The 22350-nt window shown below is 32.7% G+C and overlaps 2 protein-coding genes across 5 annotated transcripts; one reads left to right on the plus strand and one right to left on the minus strand.

The window, feature by feature from the left end:
- Positions 1 to 6053: 6053 nt before the first annotated feature.
- LOC7486320 (MICOS complex subunit MIC60) lies at positions 6054 to 11630 on the minus strand. 4 transcript variants are annotated; one of them, XM_024602080.2, is made up of 12 exons: positions 11340 to 11627; positions 11148 to 11214; positions 10009 to 10770; positions 9244 to 9345; positions 9003 to 9155; positions 8814 to 8891; positions 8556 to 8648; positions 8350 to 8469; positions 7361 to 7438; positions 7029 to 7208; positions 6566 to 6667; positions 6054 to 6477 (listed from the first exon to the last, which is right to left on the minus strand). In XM_024602080.2, the coding sequence occupies exons 1-12, from the start codon at positions 11348 to 11350 to the stop codon at positions 6241 to 6243; spliced, it is 1983 nt and encodes a 660-aa protein (XP_024457848.2). In that variant the 5' UTR covers positions 11351 to 11627; the 3' UTR covers positions 6054 to 6240. The 4 variants fall into 4 exon arrangements, 3 of the variants coding, with proteins under 3 accessions (XP_024457848.2, XP_052309250.1, XP_024457849.2); XM_052453290.1 differs by having other exon boundaries at positions 11135 to 11214; positions 11340 to 11626; XR_008059323.1 differs by having other exon boundaries at positions 6430 to 6477; positions 6965 to 7208; positions 11340 to 11630.
- Positions 11631 to 14395: 2765 nt separating this feature from the next.
- Positions 14396 to 21596, plus strand: LOC7486321 (uncharacterized). The gene is made up of 9 exons (XM_024600463.2): positions 14396 to 14606; positions 14733 to 14779; positions 15022 to 15087; positions 15602 to 15642; positions 16408 to 16544; positions 16787 to 16877; positions 19243 to 19314; positions 20077 to 20189; positions 21265 to 21596. The coding sequence occupies exons 1-9, from the start codon at positions 14495 to 14497 to the stop codon at positions 21378 to 21380; spliced, it is 795 nt and encodes a 264-aa protein (XP_024456231.1). The 5' UTR covers positions 14396 to 14494; the 3' UTR covers positions 21381 to 21596.
- Positions 21597 to 22350: the final 754 nt, after the last annotated feature.

Genomic DNA, 22350 nt, shown 5'->3' on the forward strand with positions numbered 1-22350 from the left:
AAATCCATGTTTCCTTTTTCAGCATAGCTCGAAGAATTTGCAACCTGTAAAGCAGCTTTGTTAGGCAAATTAATGAAGCAAAGCATTTACAGAAGGGCTGGGACTTTGCATAGATCAACAAGTTCCTTGCTCTGTTAGGCAAAGATTGGCCCAAGACATGAATTCTTCACAAAATCCAAGTAATCTAACAAAAAAGCTTCTCACACACAATTTCCATTATCGCTATCGTTTTTCAAGCAAAATTGTGGAACACTTCAGCAAGATATCTCCGTGGACCCGACGATCATCTCCTGCCACCGGTGGCGTCCAAGGCCCAATTGCCTTCATAGCATCCTCTCCGCAACTACTTCTCGCTCTCCCCCCCCCCCCCCCCCCCCCTCTGTGTGTGTGTGTGTGTGTGTGTAAGGATAGATTCATCTTTTATTTATAATAAAAAATTGTGTTGATTGAAGAAATAAATTGTAGTTTTTAAAAGAAAAGAGAAGTAAAAAAAAATAACTTAATTATAAATAGTCATGGTATTTTTCTTTTTTCTTTAGTAAAACATGAGGAATAAGTTGCTCATAAACAAATAGTATGAAACTAGTTTATATGGCTGCAATATGTTGTGGTTCTAGTAAAAAAAAAAATTGAACATGAAAGAAATTTTTTAGATCATTTGACTAAGAGTTCCTCTAACATGATTTAAAAATTTAAAAGCAACTTGAACAACTTGTAAAAAATAAAATAAAATTTTTTTAAAAAAAATTATTCAAGATGAGCTTTTTTTAATATTGATACAACGGCATATTACTTGGACTTTATAGGTTAACTCGTCAAATTTATTATCCGAACGATGGACTCTACTAGATTTATAAAAATTATTTTTTTAACTTTTCTTTACTTAAATATACGATAATAAAAATAAACACTTATTAAATCGAGCACAAACTAGATATCAGAATATTTATTTGAGACTATAATAATCTCATAGAAAAACAAACTAAAATATTATTTTATAAAAATAAATTTAAAATCAAGTAAATATTAAATGATAAAATTAAAAAAATAAAAAATAAATAAAGAAATGCCAAAAAATAAACCCACCTCCTTCCATGTTCATATGAATTCAGAGTTTATAAAAGAATCTAGTTTATATATAGTTGTTGTCTCAAATGCTAAAAAAAAAAAAGAAATAGAAAAGAAAAAAGAAAAAGCCACGTATTTCATATAAACAGTGTGTCTAGAAATTATTAGTCGTTTTAGGTGATTACTTGGAGAGGTGATTTTCGTTTTCTATTTGTATTTTTAATTTCTTAAAACAATATAAAAAAATTGCTGGATTATTTTTATAAAAAAAACTAGGGCTGAGCATTTCCGGTTCGGTCCGGTTTTGAACCAAAATAAACAACCAAACCGAATTATTTTTTTTTTAATTTTTTGAACCGAACCGAAAACCGGTTCAAACCGAATAATTTCGGTTCGGTTCGGTTCGGTTTTTTTCCCTTCCAAACCGGTTCAAACCCAATGGTCCTCTACCAACACTAGTAATATTCCTCCCTCTGTTTTGGATCACTGGCCAGGTCTAATGTGGCTTTTGAGAAAACAATACTCCAGTCCCAAAATGTTGTTTTGCCCTCCCCAAACACCCTACTGTTGCATCATTTGTCATCTCAGATGCTGAAATTTGAATAAGAAACAAGCAAAACATAGGCCTCAATTAGTAATCAGAAAAATAGGAGCCTTTCTTCAATCTTTAAAAAAAAATAAGTGAAAGTACAATAATGTACCGTTTGACAAATTATTTGAGATGCCTGCAACTTTTGGTAAGCAAGCAGTCCTGTTGGTGGAGACTAACGTCAAAGATGAGATTTTTTGACGGAATAGAGAATGGAGGGGGTTTTCTTGGTGGATCTGATAGTCCTCTATTTGGCTGTTAGTAGAGCCAACCACAGACTTAATAGGAGAACTAAGATCCGAAGAAAACCCAAAGGAACCAAATCCATAAGATCAAATCAGAGCAGATAGTAGAGGGAAGAGAGAAAAATCAAAACAGAGCAGAGAGTAGAGGGACGAGAGAAAAAAAAGAGTAAAATGAGAGAGAATGAGATATGCAGAGAAGGGAGGGGAAGGGAGGGCGGCGGCTAAGGGGTGAATGTTACTTTAGGGTTAGAAAACATTCCTTTTATAGTTGTTTTTTTTTTTAAATGCTGGATGGTTGAACCGGTTCGGTTCGGTTCAATCGGTTTTAGACTTTAGAAACCGAAACCGAACCGAACCGGAATTTTTTTATGATTTTTTAATCGGTTAATTCGGTTTTTTTTTCGGTTCGGTTTTTTCGGTTATTTTTTTTCCGGTTTTCTCGGTTTAATCGGTTTATCGGTTTTTTTGCTCACCCCTAAAAAAAACAACAACCACAATAATAGTTTTTGAAAACCATTTTGCACGGCTTTGAAAGAATTAAATAATATATTTTTGACTTTTGTGTTTTATAGAATAGATAATAGAATTTTGATTTTGTATGGCTTTAAAAATTCTTATAAAAAAAAAAAAAACAACCACAATAGTAATTTCTTCAACATTTAATTTATTAAGAATTGATTTTGATGTTTTATTGTATTTTATTTATAAAATTATTATAATCTTGTGCAAAGGATCAGGGATTAACCATGTTATCTTAAATATTTTTTTATTGTTTTTTTCATTATTATTTTTAGTTTCACTATTTAATTTTGGTTATTTTATTAATTAAGATTCATAATTTTATTAAGTTTGTTTTTAACAAGCTTTGTAATTTTTTTTATATTATCAATTTTTTTTGTAAGTTTATTTAGTATCACTGTATTTTGTATATTATTAAATTTGTCAATTTTAATTAGTCAATAACCCCAGTTTGGTTTTTAGAAATACTTGTATCAGATTAGTATTTGTTTTTACATTTTAAAAAATTAAACGAACACTTGACATAACGCGTGCTCCTATCCACTGTATTTCCATGCTCTACAGTTCATCACTGTCGATTCTACGACGCGAAAATGACTGTCCGGATTCATGCAAAGCAGTGATTGACATTGTATTTTGAAATTTTTTTAAAAAAAAATTAATTTTTTTTTTCTTTAAATTAATATATTTTTAATGTTTTCATATTATTTTAATAAACATGTTAAAAATAATTTTTTAAAAATAAAAAATATTATTTTAATATATTTTAAAATAAAAAACAATTTAAAAAATAACCTCAACACTCTCGATTATCCTTTTATCATTTACAGCATCTTCTTCGCTTTTTAAAATGACAAAAAAAACAAAACGTGGGCAGAGAAGAAGACAAGAACAGCAACCTCAGCCTAGCCAAGCCACAAACTGGTCAAAATCAGCCCCCATCTCTCTCACAGCTGGCAGAAAATAATATTCTGGCCAAGGAAGCATTCTAGACAGATTAGATACACCTAATGGGGATGATTGTGTAATTTACTAATTGCTTAAGAATTTCAAGCCATCAATTAGTCTTCAGATAAAATGACTTTAAAGCATTCTGGCAAGGAAGCATTCTAGACAGATTAGATATACCTAATGGGGATGATTGTGTAATTTACTAATTGCTTAAGAATTCCAAGCCATCAATTAGTCTTCAGATAAAATGACTTTAAAGCCCTTGCTTGTATAAATGATCGGGACTCGATACCAGCTTTGATTCCACTTGTGGCAACATGAAAAATCTGAGCTGCAATTTGCTGAGTCGGAGCCCCTCACCTTCAATTTTTCTTATTTGACAAAAAAAAAAAAAAAATCAATGGAAGTTGATTTCTCACCACTCATGACAGGGGACTATTAACTCTTAATAAAAACCAGAGAAATGAAAATTTAGATAAAGCTGCGATTAAAACGGAGATTAGTTAAAATTTATTTATTTTTTATTTTAAATTAAATTTTATATATTTTTAAATTATTTTGATAGGTTGATATAAAAATAATAATTTTTTTAATAGATTTATGAATGGAAAAACACTTTAAACCAAATAAGGAATCATGTAATAATATTTTTTTCAAATGATTAAGTATTTATAATTATTAGCGGGGCATGTTTCTTCATGTGCAATTTCCATCAGATCTAAAGAACCAGACATCCAAGCTGTCCCCTGTTTTTTTTTTTTTAAAAAAAAAAAAACAACACAATAAACAACAAAGACAGATATACTTCCAAGTTCCGGATACAGTGCAAGCAAAGCATGATAATTGCATGATATTTTTATCAAGGCAATCCTAGCTGTCCAATCTTTCCATCATGTCTTTTGCCCGGTTTCGAGAAAAACTTTTGTTGTTCAATTCACGTTTGATTGGACAAAATTAAATAACTTTTTACTGATTTAAAACAATTAAACTAATAATGAATAGATATTCAGCTGTTTTTCTTGAAAAAGTCGGGGATTGAATTGCGTGGCCAAAGTACAATCAACCCGATTTTGTATGGTAACTCAATTTTTAAAATTTTTATTTAATATTTTCACATTAAATTTATTTTAAATTGACTCAAACATTATTTTCTAAATCCTATAATGTTAAAAGAAAAAAAATCCAACGTGTTATTGGTGCTCAATTTTATTAAATAAAATTTAATTTTATTAATTTAAAACAAATAGGGCTTGAGTGATTTTCTTCACCTCTATCTTCTCTTTTTTTCTTGATTTCCATACAAATTCTCCCCAAAACAGTAAGTTATCCTGCCATCTTAGTTTTATATTACTTTTGGTTTTTTTATTGGTATTTGTTTTATTTTTATAATTTTTAATTGATTTTTTTTCTTCAACATTAGGTTAATTAAGAATTGAGTTTTGTGATTCGATTTGTCTTTTATGAGGTATTCTTAATCTTATGATCTGGATCATGAGTTTGAAAGATTAGCTCGGGTTGATTTCGGTCTTTCTTTTTAGTTTTTTTTTAAATTGATTTTGTTTTTCATTTTCATCCTTTAATGTCGGGGATTGAGCTTTATAATTACCTTTTGTTTTCATTATTATGGGGCTATCCTAGTCTCATGACTTGGATCGAGGGTTTGTTTAGGTTGACTCGAGTAATTTGTTTTCATTATTTTTTTATTTAAAATGATTTTTTTTTCAATTTTTCTCATTATCATTGGGTTGATTTGGGAATCGATGATGCTATCTAGCTTTACTTTTCTTCTTAAATTTTTTTTTAATAGAATTATTTTGATCTCATAACTCGGACCATAGGTTTGACAGGTTGCTTTGGGTTGTCTCAAATTAATTTTTTTAAATTGATTTTTTTAAAATTTTATTTTTCAATATTGGATTAGGTGGAAATTAAGTCTTTTTTTTATTTTGCTTTCTATGAGGTTATTCCCTTCTTATAAGTTTTTTTTAAAAAAAATTTACAAGATTGTCACAAACTTATAACTCTAAATATAAGTTTTGCAAGTTAACCAGTATTAATCCGAGTCAATTCAATATATTATCATTTAAATATTTTTTTAAAAACACCCTTTAATATTTTAAAGCATGCATTGAATTTTTTTTTTTCTAGAGAACACGTTGGTATTGCCTTTATATATATATATATATATATATATATATATATATATATATATATATATATTACATTTAATAATGTCTATACAGTATTTTTTGTGATTTGATTGATGCGCTTATTTTTTTTGTTTTTACTTCGATTAATAACATCTCTTTCAAGCACATGGACTCCGAGGAGGATCAGCTATTCTAAAACATGTAGTAATAATAATAATAATAAAAAGTCTCCTCGCCATCAAACAATTAAAAAAGGTTAGTCTGTTTTATACTCTAATGAAAAGGAGCAAATACACTTTTGTACCGAAATCATCAGCACATTTTTCAAAGAATCAGTTAACTTGTCCTTGTCGGTGTCGCCTCAGCAGAAAGTATAATCAAGCTCAACAGACACTGCCCACAAGCATCATAAGACATCCAGCTCCTTTTCCGCTCGTCTTGATCGGGTTCTTATCACTTACGAATTGTTTATTAAATAGCAGGAAACACATTACTGCGCCAGAAAACGTATAGTGTTCATGGAAGGGGACGGAAAGAAACAAAATTTTATTCATCGGGGGTATGTTCAATCTACACTGTTCTGGGTTTCACAACCCTTGTGAAGCTCTTGTAAGTTCAAGCTGCTCAATAGGACAGTAATTCTTGCTCTCCTTTTGTGCGTAAAGTTTAGAAAAGGCAAAAATATTGCAAGCTAGATGCTAAATCGATGATAGTAGCATCATTGAGTAAGGCCGACGCAAGTGGCATGCGACTGAAGTACAGTTAGAGCTTGCTCTGCGATAGCTCTATTCCTTGCTCTCCTCACCCAATCACCAGCTATCTCTTCTGCCTGGCTGCCTTGGACACCTTTTTGGAGAGCATCTGCTGCTTCAGCGAGCTTTCCCTCAGCAAGGAAATCCTCAACTCGGCTAATAATAGATTCAATACCATCACCAGAGGGATCGACTTCTTTAAACTGCACCAAAGACAAATCAAAATAGTTTAGTTCCAAGTAGTGTCAAATACATAGAAAGTTTCCAGAGACAGATCTCATATTTTCCTACCCTCAACCAGGATGCAACATGTGCCAAAGCATGAGCCAAGATGCCGTCACCACCTGGTGGGATCAAAATGTAATGTCGTAGATTCCCTTTCATGACATTAAACTGCATAAGAGTAAAGATTGATAAATGATATTAGAAAGAAAGCAGAAACGCTTCCAGATTTTGTGAAGTGCCAGCTTTGAAGACATTCAGGTATTCTATAGAATAAAAGCAAAGACATTCAACCATTATCAACACGCCAGTGCAGGATAGAAAATTGACATATTAGACTACAGATTAGCAATTGAATAACCATAAAATAAACTTATGATGAGCAGAGCAGCGTTCAATTTGTAATCTGCCAATGGCAATATTCATGCAGCTAAGTTTGATAAGAGATCACAAAATGACATTACTCACTCTGAACAACTGGATTACACCATTTACTAGCACATACTAACAAATGGACCAACAAGTGACTTGCCTTCTGATTCAATTCCAATAAAGTATCGGTACCATGGTGCCTTGTTTCTTCAGGAAGAGTTGATAGAACCAAATGTAAAAGTGAGTCTTTATCAATGCCTTCAAGATAGGCGTTTAAAGCATCTAACTCATGCTGTATTGGCAGTCCTTTGGAAAGTGCATCTTCCAATGCAAGAGCTCCCTGTAAAATGCAAGTGTAGTACATCAATTTGCTGGCTAGGCAAACATTGATATCAGAAATGCACAAGGATAACACATATGCATGCAAATACACACAAGAGAGGGAACATTTATATCCTAGAAAAGAAGAAGCAAAAGAACAAGAATCCTTACCAGAGCAAGCTTGTGAACAGAGTGAATCTGACGAGACTCTTCAGATCTTGCATAGAATGCCATGCACAAGGCATTAATCTGTAAGAACAAGAAAAATTATAACCAAACAATTTGCGTAATAGAAACATCCATAGTGCTAAATTGCAAACAAGCGGAAGATGTTAATAAATGCTAATTGCTGTGCAATGCTAGTTAACAAGCATACATGCATCTACATATCGAAGCATTATACACAAGACAAATGAAAAATTATGATGATGTTCACTGCCAAGACAGGGAAGCCTGATCTCGGGAAGGTCATGCCTATTGTCATTGAGGCAGATCATGAGTCCTAAGGAAGAAATGAAAGGTTTGGCAATCACCAATCCAGCTGGAAAGGAGTGTGCTGATCTGCTGACCAGGATTGCAAGTGCAATCCATGCCATACCTTGAGAGGTTTAGTTCACCTGTTCCTTCACAAAGGCAAGCTTTGTTATCCTTCTTAAATACACAATTTAGTAGGGTTTGAAGCCTGACTGAGTTTTGTTTGTGAATCTTACATGTTCTTATTAACTGCATGGAATTTTTTCCTGGAACGTGGATGTTATAATTTTAGTCTTGATGTCAAAGAAATAAAAAAACACACAAGTAAAGAACATAACATAAAACCTAATCTGCAAACTGTCGTTAGTAGAGAAGATAACTAGTTTGAATATCATTTCCAGTACAATCCTCACAGCAAAAGCTTCTATCTTCCAATACCTCCTATTTTGATTTAGATGAATTTGAAGTTTTACATGCTCGTGCATCCTTTTATCAAATATTTAGCAAATATGACAATAAACATGCTCTTCATACTAAATATCTCCCAAAATTAAGAAGAAGAAAAAAACAAAAATGCATACCAAATATTTTTGTTCTGAACAGCTGAAAATTCCATTGAAAAAGAACTTTAAACCACGAATTAATATAAATAATGGAAGAACATCCATTTCCAAGAAATATCTTACATTGAGATTTGCTTCAGCTATCTTTTCAATATGTGCTGCCTTCTCACTTGCAATTGCACCGGACAATTCTGCTTTTGCTAACTCCTGAAACCTTTGCAGCTTCATTTCTGATTCATTTTCCTGCATTAAAATTGTTTGCAACTTGAGCTAAGCATTATCAAATCAAAGCATATAAAAAAGAATCTTTTAAAAAAACATATGCAAACCTTCTGTTCAAGCTCCACCCTAAGTTTCTCTTCCATCCTTTCTTGAAGCATCTTGATTGCAGCTGCAGCTTTGGCTATCTCTCTCTTTATTTCCTGAAAGTTTAGAAGTTGTCATCTAGTTATAGCTGGCACTACATTGATGGAAGGGGTCTGGAGAGTTTGCTTATACAGATAGCTTATCTCCAACCATCTGCATGTTCTATTAAATCTCTCACTACAACACTACAGACATGAAAAGAAGACAGTAATCTGTACAACCTTATCCAACATTGCTGCCTCTTCAGCACACATAAGTTCCCTAGCCCTTGAATCTCTCAATTCTTTTTCATACTTCTCCTGAAAAAGAGCGAAGGATTAATGCAAATAGATAACCAGAAAAAAAAAAGGACACATGCAGTCGCCGTTGATCAAAAAAAGCCCATGCTACAAAGAATGCAACAGTGATACCTTCAGCGCTCTTTTTTCTTCAGAAAAAGTAAGGGCATCCAATTCAGCTTGCCTCTTTTCAGCTGCATGAATTGCTTCGAGAAAATCCAAAACTAACTTTCCATCTTTTGTTATGTAACCATCATTCAGTTCTTCTATGGCACTAACAATAGCCTGTAATTCCAAAGAATAGTGACTAAGTAAGCACATGCCAGCAATTACAGAAACATGCACATAGTAAACATATCAGGCTTATAACAACCTGTTCTCCAAGGCCCTCTGTTGTGATGTTCTTTTCACCGTTATCATCGAGATGGTATGAACCAAGTAGACTTGATATTCCTGAATGTTCACTGAAGGCAGCCTGCTCAAAGAGAAATCAAAAAAGATTTTAAAGCTGTGAACAACAGCACAACAAACATAAAGAGCAAAATAAATTCTAAAATTCCTTTGTATGGTACACAGAATAAGTATAACAGCATGTAAAACCAGCACCACCATCATATGCCTAGTGAATGACTTCCCAATGTGTTACCAAGGATATAGCAGCAGCTACACAGCCTCAATACCAAAGTATATGGGGTCATACAGATCCTTTTGTGTCACTTCGCACGATCATACACCAAATCCACTTCAATATGTCACCAAGGATGCAAATACAAATCTAATATCAGTTTAGCTGGTTTCCCTATTGAAGGAGCCAACCTTTGAAAGACCCCTGTGTGCATAAAATGGAAATAAAATGATTTTTGCTATCCTTAAGCACCAGAATATTCTAATATGATTTTTGCTATCCTAAAGCACCAGAATATTCTGATATGATTTTTGATATCTTTCTCCCTACTGTGAATTTTAACTTTTTTCTTTTCCCGGAAAATGAATACAAGAGACTGCCAAAACTCCAGGCAGCTAATACAGAGAGGACTGGTAAAAAATCTTGTGCTGGGACCTTCTACAGTATGCTCCCAACACATATACAAAACAACATGAAGTAAAAATTAATATAAGCAATTACTATCAAGAATACCTCTGATCTGTTTTCAGTAGTGACATTCTGAGTTGGTACTGTTTTTATTTCACTCTCTACAGGAACCCCCGTGGCCTGAGGTTGTACTTGTGTAACTTGGATTCCCTCATTTGGCTCTTTAGTAGTTTTCAAACCTGGGATCCCCATGCCAAGACTGCCTTCAGAGCCTGTATGATGCGAAAATTCTGGTTCATGTCTCTCTTCAACAGAGATTGCCCCATGGTGTACCTGAGACTGATTATCACTTTCTGTTTCACTTAAAGTTTCATGATGAGGTTGATCTGTTTGAGTTTCAAACTTCTGATCAGCTTCAACATGAGGAAGATCTGTAGGAGTCTCAACCTTATGCTTACTTTCAAAATGAGGAACGTCAGCATGAATTTCAACCTTCTCCTCCTTGGTTTCAACACTAGGAAGATCTGACTCCCTTTTAACCTTTTGCGCATCCTCCTCTATAAAATGGCTTAATTTATTAGCCTCTTCACTCATGGGTGACACCACTTCCTCTACTTTTACATCTTTATGATCGATGCCATCCCCACCCGAGTTAACATAACTCTGCTTCTTTTTATCAATTAATTCAATAATTGGGTCTAACCAACCTGCATAATAACATGTCCCGACAACAAGAACTGCACCTAAGCTTTTCACTAAAAGAGATCCTCTCCTCTCTGATTTATCATTTGGACCACCGTTTGGGGATGCATTTTTCTGGAAAGAGGTCGAGAATTCCTTCCTCGAAGAAAGGAATAGGGGCACATGCTGAAAGTACACCACAGACCAGAACCCAAAAACAAAACTAGACATTAGCTTCAACAACAATCATTTACCAAAAATCAAGAAGCTAGCGAAGAATAAAAGTATATATTCCCAAAACAACACTAACCCAGTAATGAAAAAGGAAAATTATGGGTTCGAACACAGAAAAGTGAAAAAAAATAAATCAACATTCAAGACTGGTGCCGTAGTCATGAGCTTAATAGGTTGAATTCATATGATATCAATATAAAATAACAAAAATAATTCAGGGTTTGACACACACTCCACTCTCAAACATTTACGTGAATTAAGAATGAATTACTTTCAAATCTAAAATCAAGATCACCAAATATAATTGCAAAATTACCAAATAAACATGCCTGAGTAGTAATCTTCCTCGGAATCCTCCTTATGGATTGACGACGACTCGATAGCTCCAAAAGGGACCTGCCAGCCAACGCAGCAAATAAAAAAAAAGGTTCGATAATCAAATTAAAGCTTTCCACATATTACACAACAAAAAGAAACCCAAAATTCATAACAGAGCAGAATTTGTACAAGTGGACCCATACCTTCTAAGCATTGTTTTGAGACTTATATTCGATTACAGTGTAAGTGCTTGATAAAATGACACAGAAAAAAATAAAAAATAAAAAGATTTTGAGTTTTGGGGGTCTAAGGGAGTTGGGGTTTGGGAGGTTTAGGTCATGCTAGCATTGGATTTGAAAGGGAGAAGTCGTTTTGGATTGGATTGATGGTGAAATAATCGCCTTCTTCTGGTAAATCAATGTCTCCGCGAGAAAGGGCAACACTACTCTCTGACTCTGCGAGAAGTTTTCCGGGAGTTTTCTCGCAATATGTGTGTAATGGTGAGTAAATTATGAATTAGTCCTTATAGTTATCAAAATAAATTAGTTAATACCTGGAGTGTGTCTTTTGCATTAATGAAGGCCTCTTTGTCTTCCATTTAGTTGTTTTTACAAAAAAAACAAAAATTGTCGTGTTTTGTAGATGAAATTTCCAATTCATCATTTTTATTCAAAAAATTTTATCCAATATTTTTAGTTTTAAATCTAAAAAATTTTATTGGAAAAAATTCCTAATTAAAACTAAAATTCTTTATAAAAAATAATTTGTAATTAAATTTTTCTTAATTAATAGAATTCATTTAGCATTAAAATTTCTACATAATAAAGTAATAATTAAATTAAAAATTTTAAACTAAATAAAAAAAATTCAAATACAACAAGATAAATAAAGATAATCATGCATAATAACTTTGATAACCTTCTTTATCTCCGGTCATCATGAAATTTTAATCTAATATAAAATAAAATCTTTAAAATCTTATGTTAAAATTTCAACTTGTTTCAATTATCGGATTAAAAGCAATGCTTATTTTATTAAACTGCTTCTTACACTAATTTTAACCTCTTTAAAACCTAAAATCTTGAACCATTAGTGAAATAATACAAGAAACATTATTATGCCAAGAATATTGAAGAAATTTTCCTACATCATAAACTTTCAGCTTCTTCACAAAATCAAAATCTATAAAAACTTTAATTGTGTGTTAATCCAGCATGGTTTTATTATTTGCACTGGCAAGAAATAATTTAAATTAAAAAAATAATTAAAAAGATTCTAATAGCATTTAATGACTAGTAAGGTAGTGAATGAGTTTATAAGACACATTTGGTGATGGTAAATGTCTCGTTTTGCACCACCATGGTTTTTTGTTTTGATTTTTCTTGTTAATATTTTTCTATTTATTCATATAAAACTTATTTTTGACACAATGTTTTTCTTTATTTTTTGAAAGAAAATAAAAGAATTAAATAAAATTAAAAAATTAGTCATCATAAATAAATAAAAGACTATCATAAAATTTGGAATAACTTTTTATTTTCAATCACTTTTTTCTTTTTTTCTGAAATCAGGACTATCATAAACTTAGACAAATTCAAATGTTAAGCCTGCTAAAATCAAAACTAGCAAGCTCGCAAAAAATTAAAAGAAACTTTTATATCACGGATAAATAAAAGGCTTATGCTTTTGTTGTCGTGTCATTATTGTTTATTATTACGGATTATTGTGGATTAAAGAGTTATTTTTAAAAAATACAATTTCTAATTTGATTTTTAAACTTTTACATTTTACAATTAAACTATTTTAAAGTCAAATTAACATCTAATGACATGTTTTTTTAGAGAAAGAGTTAAATTAAAAGATAGAAGATCAAGGTGAAAACACTAGGTAAAATAGATGATGGCTTTAAAATTTGTTCTAACAATTCATTTTAATCCCTCATCTTTTTATAGCGACTAGTCTCTTTAATTTTTTAAAAATCAATTTTAATATAAAATTTTATTTTTTTTATTTTTTTGTTCTTTTTCATAAGAGGAGAGAAGGGGCTTATTGGATTATGAAGTAGAAAGAGAAAGTTATTGTTGGTGACAATTCTGACCACCAAAAAGATCAATTTTTATGTCAAATAATTTTATATGATACGAGGAGTTCAAATTATGTATTTTTCCCCTTAAAAGTGTCTAAAAAAATAAATCCGAGCTCGAAACGATTTTTGATTTCAGGTTTATTATGGGTTCTGAGACTTTTTTTTAGTGTTTTTTTTTTAATTTTATGGATTGGTTTGGGAAGGTTTCTACGGTGCTTTTAGTTCAAATGAGTTGAAAATAGGTTTCTGGGTAAAAAAAAAAACCCCTCAACGCCTAGCTTCATTCTGTTTTTTTTTTCTTCTTTATTTTTTTTAATCAATACCTTGTTTTATATGTTTTTTTAATAATCTTTAAGTTTATATTTTAATTAATACCTCTCATCTGATATTTTTTTTACTTATTCAGTCTTTTTTAAATAACAATTATTTTTCAATTATATTGGGTATGTTTAATTTTTGAAGAGGTTAGTATGATTCATCTGTATTTTTTTATATATTAAATTTATTTTAAAAATAAAAAAATATTTATTTTTAATATTTACAAACCTTGCATAATATTTGTTTTCCTTTTATTTCATTCAATAAATTTTATGTGGGTGTCGATTTTTATTACAAATTAATTTTAACAGGGACCGTCATTTTTTTTGTCTTATTTTTTTTGATATTGTCATTCAGCATTGTTTTTTTTTTTAAAAAAAAAAATGACCTTGTGGTTTTTTTTAATTTCTTTCCATCGAATTATCTCGATCTCATAATCTAAAACACACGATAAACATGTTATGAACATATCTCATGTTTAGGTGGCGAGTTTTACGTGTTAACCCAACTTTATCTAGGACAGTATTTTTTAAAAATTTATTTATTGTTATTACTCTATTTTTTTTTATCATATTATTAAATTAATCAAAATCTAACCTGATTATCAAATTTCTTTTATTTTAAAAAAAACTTAATCGTTTCTTGAACTGTTTTTATTTTTATTTTTTCGGTCTGCAGCTTAGGATGGGACACCAATCTAGTCAATATCACAAAGAATAACAGACAAGAGTGACTACTCTATAATTTCATTCAAAATCAAGGGACTAGATAGATAAATATCTCTTCTGAAAACCTATACTCTCACCCGAACCGACCCACCCGGATGTAATACTCGAGACCAGCCTTACCAAGCCGCTATAACACTGGTTTGAGTCCCGATAAAAACTTATAAAGCAGTCCATTTACATAATCACAGCAACTCTATTTTCACTCTCTTCTTCTTCCAAGGACATCATGGGTCATAACAAACCCAGTAGGCGATTCAAAACCCACAACTCTCATCGTGGTCAATCTAGCAGGACCAATCACCTCGACAGGGAAGATGAGTCTCTCCCACATGATCAAGGTATCAAATCACTTTGTTGCTTCTTTTCTGTCACTGTTTTTTTTTTTGGGTGCCAAGTGTGTGATATATTGCTGCTGCTGCTATGTTAATTTTTTATTGGGCTAACAAGTTTCTTCTTATTTGCAGTTCCTGAAGAGGACACAACAGGTCCTAAAATTCAGCTTGCAATGTGGGTATGCTTCCTTTTATGTCCAAAACTCTTTTTTTGTGTTGATGTCTTGTCAGTGTCTCTCTCTACGTCACTAGCATTGTTCAAGCATATATTTATGCTTTACTTCTTGATAGATAGATAGATAGTCTTATTGCAGCTGAGAATTAATGGAATTAATGTGTAACCTTGTTTTTAGCATGTTATTGGTTAGGTTATGTTCCAGTTCAGTTTGTGGAATGTAATTGGTTCATTGTTGTTGTTCAGGATTTTGGGCAGTGTGATGCAAAAAAGTGCACAGGGCGCAAGCTTGCAAGATTTGATTTGTTGAAAGAAAGTATCTGCTGCCCTAATTTCATCTTTCTTTCTGTATTTCAGGAACTATGTCTTGGCTATGCGTTTCTGTAAATTGCCCTGTGTTTACCGATCTCTCTCTCTCTCTCTATATATATATATATAGTTTGTAATTCATGAAAGAATTTGATTCCAGACGCTTGAATAAGAAATCATTAGTCAGATACATATTGACAAGAAGTTGAGATGATAGATTGATAGAAACAACTAATAAGGAAGTGATGGCAATTCATTGTGTGCAATCTTTTTTCCATCTATTGCTGAGGGAAGGTTGTTTTCAAAATAAGACTACTCTACAAACTCATTTTCCTGCTTCAAGGGTGTTGTCTAACAAGATGGTTTGGTAAACACTGGATAGCACCGAGTGTAGTCAATTTCATATATTTGAATCATCAACTGGTTTATGCTTATTTGAGTTTTTATGCATAAAAAGATTCAGTCTTGGAACATATACTACAAATGCCATTAACTGGATTTTGAATGATTTTTGCAGGAGTTGCGTGTCAGTAGTGGTTTTGGTGGCATTGTTTTGAGGTAACAAAAATAATCTTTCTACTGTTGATGCTGTCATTGGAAATGAATGGCGTCTTTGCATGTGTCCATCACCCAATTATCTGTTTCATAATGCATTTCCTGGAATTTCGGACAACACCTATAGCATTTTGCTAGACATGCTCAGAAGATTGGATTTGATAAATAACTGGGAAGCTTCTTTACATTACGGTTTTGGGAAGGGGATGGAGATGTCAGTGGGGCTGGCAGAGTTTGAAATAATTGATTTTCACTGCATATACATATGGACTATAATTATGTAAAAGAAGCAAATTGCGCACGCGCGCACACACATACATGTGTGTGTGTGGCTCAAGTGATGAGGAGTAGAACTCGTGAACTTTGACTCAGGGTTTTCCAGGTCCTTAGTTCTACTCCTACCCTTGGAACACTTGAGAATTTCCATCCATGAGAGCCACAAGGCATGTGCCACTGCCTCAAAAAAACCCGTACAATGCTCGGGGCAAACTGGCTGGCTTATACTGGTGAGGTAAGTCCCAGATAGAGAGGACTAGATTGTGGTGGATCCAAAAGATTCCATAGATACACTGTTTTTTCTGGACATGCAAACCAATCCCCATCCCTACCCCAAGACCAAAAAATAGTATTAAAAAAAAAACTAGTGCAAAGCAAACTGTGGGAGCACCAACTATGGTGTTTCATCAGAGAATTCTCTCTAGGCTTATGTGGAACCTAGGCGCGTGGTTCTGTATTTATCTTATCATCCTTGTTTATCTCTTTTGGCAGTCCTGTTGGGAGTCACTGTGTCTCCAGAGAAGATTATAACTTAATTAAAAGGAAAGGATTGGCTGTCGTGGATTGCTCATGGGCACGTTTGGAAGATGTACCATTTGTCAAACTGCGATGTGCTTCTCCTCGCTTATGTATGAACATCCATTCCTTTAAAATCATGTCAGTTGGAAGAACCAGATCTACATGGGAATTATTATCAGTTGTATCAAATGTGGTTTGCATCATTTCATCGTTTATTTATTCAATTCTTGACAACAGTGCATCTATGGGCCTGTCTGTAATTCATCTTGAATACGCTATTTGTTCCTAACTAGACTGTATATCTTTTGCTAGGATTTTCTCTATGGAATTGAAAAATTGTTTTAAATTGCAGTACCATGGCTAGTAGCAGCAAATCCAGTAAATTATGGTCGACCTTGTCAGCTATCTTGTGTAGAGGCATTATCTGCCGCATTAATAATATGGTACAAGTTTCCCCTGATGCTCTACTTGGAATTAATTCCTATGCTACTATTTCTTTTTAGTTCTTTTTGGTTCTGATTTTCACGCATTACTCTTAAAATATATTTTAACTAAGTTTATTGATTGGGTGTTGTTTGTTTATGAATGTTTTCAACTGTTAAGACTCCTTTAAATGCAATAGACATTCTATATGGGCTTCTGCTTAATAGTTGTTTTATATTTGCAAGATCAGGTTTTCAATTTGCAATATCTCAACCATTATTTGAGATTAGAATTGTTTGAGGCTCAATTCTGGGCCACGTGTCATCCACAATGCAAGTTACTCTTTTAATTTTGTTCTAAACCTCATGTACTTGTGAACATGTTATTGGTCTAAACTAATGCCTTCTGTGCATGACTGTCAGCCTCACAGCATATTCATTGGTGAAGCCTCCACTTTTTCTTTGATAAATACCCATTCTCAATTGGATGGATTTTTAGCGCATTTCATCCAAGAGAAAATTTTCTAATATCTGCCCAGACAGCCATAAACTCAAGGCAACCATTAAAACCAATCATTGATGCACTAGACAAAGATCAACCTTTTAATTTAATTACTTCTATCTAATCTACATTAATTGATATTGGCCCAACATGTTTGCTATCATAGTTTGACTCAATTTGAAACTAAACAACCACTGAACCCATAGCTCATAAAGCCTAATTCCAGTTTTAAGTTTATTGATTATGGTTTAAGATGCTATTTAGGCTTTGAATTGAGGTTAGACTATGATATTATATTAATTGATGTAGAAACCACAAAAGGAGTTAAGGGAAAGGATAGAGAATCTAGGCTTTACCTTTGGAATCTGCATGGGTTTGCTTCTTGAACTCACAAGTACAAAGAAATTTCAAGGCTCAAATTTCATTTTTCAAAATGGCTGTTCAAAATTCATGTTATGCTTATGTAGGCAGACCAATAACCCTAAATTATAGCCCCAAACAGGAATCCCTTATGAAAAAGGAAACAAACTCCAATCTGAATAAGAAACAAGTTACTACTAACTACTAAGAAAGGATTGGACTAAGCTTAAAAGCACAAAAAGTTCCTGTATAGTAATATGAACTTCAATAGAATGACAGATAATTGATTTGACAATTCTTGTACTGCATCACTCGCCATATTGCTTAACATCACATACAAGTATGAATATGTTGTCCTCACTACTTGCTTAGTTCTCCATTCTACTCCATATGCCACGTGTCATTCTTACTTGCACGGACTTTGTACTCATTATGTATTTCTTGGTCCTACTCTCTCTATTCCATTGATCGTATGTAACACTGCCATCTCCTTATTTTTACTTATAAAAGAATCTTGCATCTACCACGTGAAATGGTTAAATAGTTTGATTTTTGAGATATTACAAATAGCCTTCTAGATTATGCAAGTATAATTGTCAGTAGGCTTACTTGATGACTTCTGAGAGAAGGAAACAATTCAGCAAAGCTTATGATTTCTTTTTGAGAGCTGTGTATTGGATCTTGTGTTGTTAGCAATGATTAATGTTGGTTCTTTACACCATCCCAAATGCCTTTGCATGTGCACTCGTTTGCTGTAAGAATAGTAATGAAACTTCTCCCGTGGAATGGCATTAATTCCCAATAAAAGCTAAAAGCCTTCTTGGTTTCTGTTTCCTGTTTTTTCTCTCAAATTTTGCTCTGAAATTAAGAGCTGAAAACAATAATTTTAGAATTTTTTACACTTTTCAATAGAACATATGTTTTTTTATGGTGGGACTATACTTAAATAATTTTGAAATTTCAAAGAAAGAAAAAAAAATTATAGCACATGTAGGCCAATACAGTGAATAGGTTTCTGTATCCATATCAGAAAACAATTTTAAAAAAAAACAGGCATCAAACAAATCTTAACATCCAACTTGCATGCTTGAAATGTGGGGGGAAACTGTAAGATAAGAAATGCCAAAGCTAGGTATGATGTGATGCCAGAAACAGAGGTACTGGTTATTAGCTGGTGATAACATTGGCGATGGCGGAACATATAATTGTTGTACTGGTGGTATGAAAAGGTTTTATTGGATTGCTTGTGGTTGCAGAGGTGCTGAAAGCAGTCATCTTAGTGGCATATTGAGCATCTGATTGGGACTCTGGGAGACAATTGTTTGTATGTTTAAATTACTTAAGGGCTTAATCCAAATCTAACATAATATGGTTATTAATGTTGGTGGAAGATTCCTAAGTTTCTATCTGACCTCAACTTTTAAAATATGGATTTATCTGTTAAGTTTGCAGGGTAATAGTTGCATATGCATCTTGTAAAGCTATCTTTCTATGTTTTCATGTTGCTCTTTTATGCTCTAACAGTGGGGAAGAGGAAACTGCGAATCTGTTGCTGGGCAAGTTCAAGTGGGGACATGCTTTCTTGTCACTCAACAGGTACATTCTATGACTGCTGTTCTTCGTACACAGACAAAATAAATAAATGTATGTAAGAATACCATAGTTAATAGAACATGAATGTTTTAAGGAATGTGGTTTTTGTATGCAGCATCTCTTAACTTCCTGCCCTGCATATGGCCTAAAGATTGTTAAACTCTATTAAGAATCGCTAGGATGAAAAAAGATTGTGTTTAAACTGCAACATGCATTACCATGAAAGATTTCTTGGAGCCATTATGGTGGTTAATGTGGTTTTTGGTTCCAGCTCCTTGAAGTACTATTTAATCTTCTATCTGTGCTTTGAGAAACTTGGAAAAAGAATTCTTGTAATGTTTCTCTTAAATCTACTTCTGTGGAAAAGTTACAACAGGTGTGCTCTTGCTCTCTTTGAGATTTGTGTATTTTGCTTGCTATCCTTTTGTGTTAGAGTCTCAAGTCTCGGCTACCATTACCTGGTGATTCTGTATCTAAATTTTGTTTGGGAAAAAAGGGTTTTTTCTGCATGTCAAGTTGAATATTATAATTGCTTTCTTAAGCCTCTGCTAAGACAGAAACTTGTCTTCTAGAGGCGCAACCGTTACTTACTTGAACTTAATAAAGATAACCCTACAAATGGTGTGGCATGTACTCATTTTTGTTTATATAGAAATGAGACACGATAACAGCATTTTCAGTGAATTGTTTGAACTGACGTTCTGTTTAATTGGTCATGATCTACTGATATTCATACTTCACATTGTTTCAACTTCCATGGTGCAGGGAGCTTCTAAAATCATACTCTGAATGTGGAAACAGTGCTGAAATCATTTCTGTCCAAAATGCTTGGCTAACCCAACAAAGGGAGGTTCCAAAGGCTGTGTCAGACACTAAAGGTAATTTAATTTTTGTCAAGAAAATATCTTTTTTTCACTTTCTTAAAGCTACTACTATGATTTTTTTTTATGAATCAAACATATTTCTTATGTATAATTTTATTGTGATCCGTAAAAGCAGTGTGGTGTTTATATCTGAAGCATATATCCTGTCAAATTGGGATAATGAATCTAAAGTTACGGACATTGTGAGCCTTAGCAATACAACAGAAATTCAGCTTTATGTACTAATATTAATTTATTCTTGCCATGCCAATAGAATTTTTGTGTAACATTTTTATACTTTGCCTGACCTGTACCTTTGAAGTACATCACTCAGTAGAGGCTGGGTTGTAACACTGACCTCTGATTACATTGCTGAAGCACCTGAATGCCCTAAACTAATCCTGGATACCTCCTCAATTGGCTCTTCCATTACTGTTTTGCTTCAATGCCATCGCCATCGGCAACATATGATCAAATTTCTCTCTTGTTGCGCAAAACATTCATCCGTGAACATCTCTTGTTCATTGATTTTAACCATTTGCTAACTTAATTCCGTACTTTCACTAAATGCTATAGACATTTACTTCTGGTCATGTATTCTGTGAAACCTGTTAGATTTTTTTAGAAACTTTGTACAAATCCTGCTTTTGCTTCTTTCTGAAATCCGTTTGATTTACTTTGAAACACCTTCTCTACTCATTGTCGCAACCAATGCACCATGTAACAATATATTTAGTGAAGTACCTTCCTGCTAGAACTCCTTTCTTAAGGTAGGCAAGGGGTGGTTGCAAGTAATGCAAGCCTGGTGCGTTCTTCCTAGAATTCTCTTAAATCTAAAATTCAGTGACTGAGTGTAATGTTTGTCCTCCTTTTGTCCATGAATCCCTCTGTATATTTCCCATGGGACCCAGCTTATGCTATTTTTCTTTTATCTGGATGTCAATGTCGTGGCTGTTTCCATTAGATTCTTAAAATGAATCTTGATACTTGGAATCTCATTGCAGAAAATAGATTTATTATTTTGAGGATATTAATTATAGCTTTCAGAATTAACATCTGACCCAATGTTGTCTGGTTTATGCTGCTACAGGAGCTGATTTAAGTGAAAATGAAGGCTCTTCTAATGATTCCGAAGATGGGCTTCCGCCACTAGAAAGGAATATGAATCATTTGAACTTTCAGGAAAGTGAGGACGAAAGCGAGTAGATAGATCCATGCTACGAATTAGCGAGACAACAATAGGAACTTGTAACATGGCGGCGATAACACAAGGCGGCTTAACTGCACGTGGGGGTCTTAGAATCGCGGTTTCAAGATGGTGGCGATAATGTTCGATCGGTGGTATCCGCTCTTTGTTGTTGAAAAATTGTAGATCAGACTAGATTACCTAAAACATAAAAAATTTATGGGTTTTGTGATGGAGATCTTCTCTCTCCCTCTCTATCTCTTTTTTTCCTGTTTTTTTTTTCCTGTTTTTGTTTTTTCAATTCAATCCCTCTTTAATTAGCCTTGAAATTATGGTAACATATAAAATTAAAAGATAAAAGACTGAAATTTAAAGCATGGAGATAATATATGCCTAATAATAATTTTTGTAATTTTTATTTTAGTTTAAAAATTTATTTTCATAATTTTTCAGTCCTTAAATGAGAGTATCTAGCTGGAAACTAGCGATATAGAGAAAATATTTAGCTATCAATTTTGGTAGCTAAAATCATGAAGTTTGATGATAATGGTTTTTGTTTTTGCTTCTTATCTTGCAAAGAAAGGTAGATTAAGGCTGTAATTAGACGATATGTTGTCCTTTTTTAATAATAATAAAAAAACAACAAATGACATGATGCCTATGTCTGGCCTCCATGCTCACGCAAACTTGACATGCTATCTAGGAACAAGCATTGGGCCTTATCCTTTTCTATCATTTTTTTCCTTTTTTTTCGGCATTAAAAAAATACAATACCGATTCACTTATTTTTTTAGTTTTGACATGGTTAATAATATTATAATTTTTTATTTAAATTTTAATATTTTTTAATTATTATGTATTTAATATGAAAATAATAATAATACAAATAATAAATTATTCTTGAAAATTAGATTTAAATTGTTTTTTGTTTTATTTTTAAATTTTTTAAAAGGGTTTTAAGCATAATTTTATTATATTTATGATTTTTAA

Source organism: Populus trichocarpa, chromosome 5 (assembly GCF_000002775.5).
Source record: "Populus trichocarpa isolate Nisqually-1 chromosome 5, P.trichocarpa_v4.1, whole genome shotgun sequence".
Lineage (NCBI taxonomy): Eukaryota > Viridiplantae > Streptophyta > Magnoliopsida > Malpighiales > Salicaceae > Populus > Populus trichocarpa.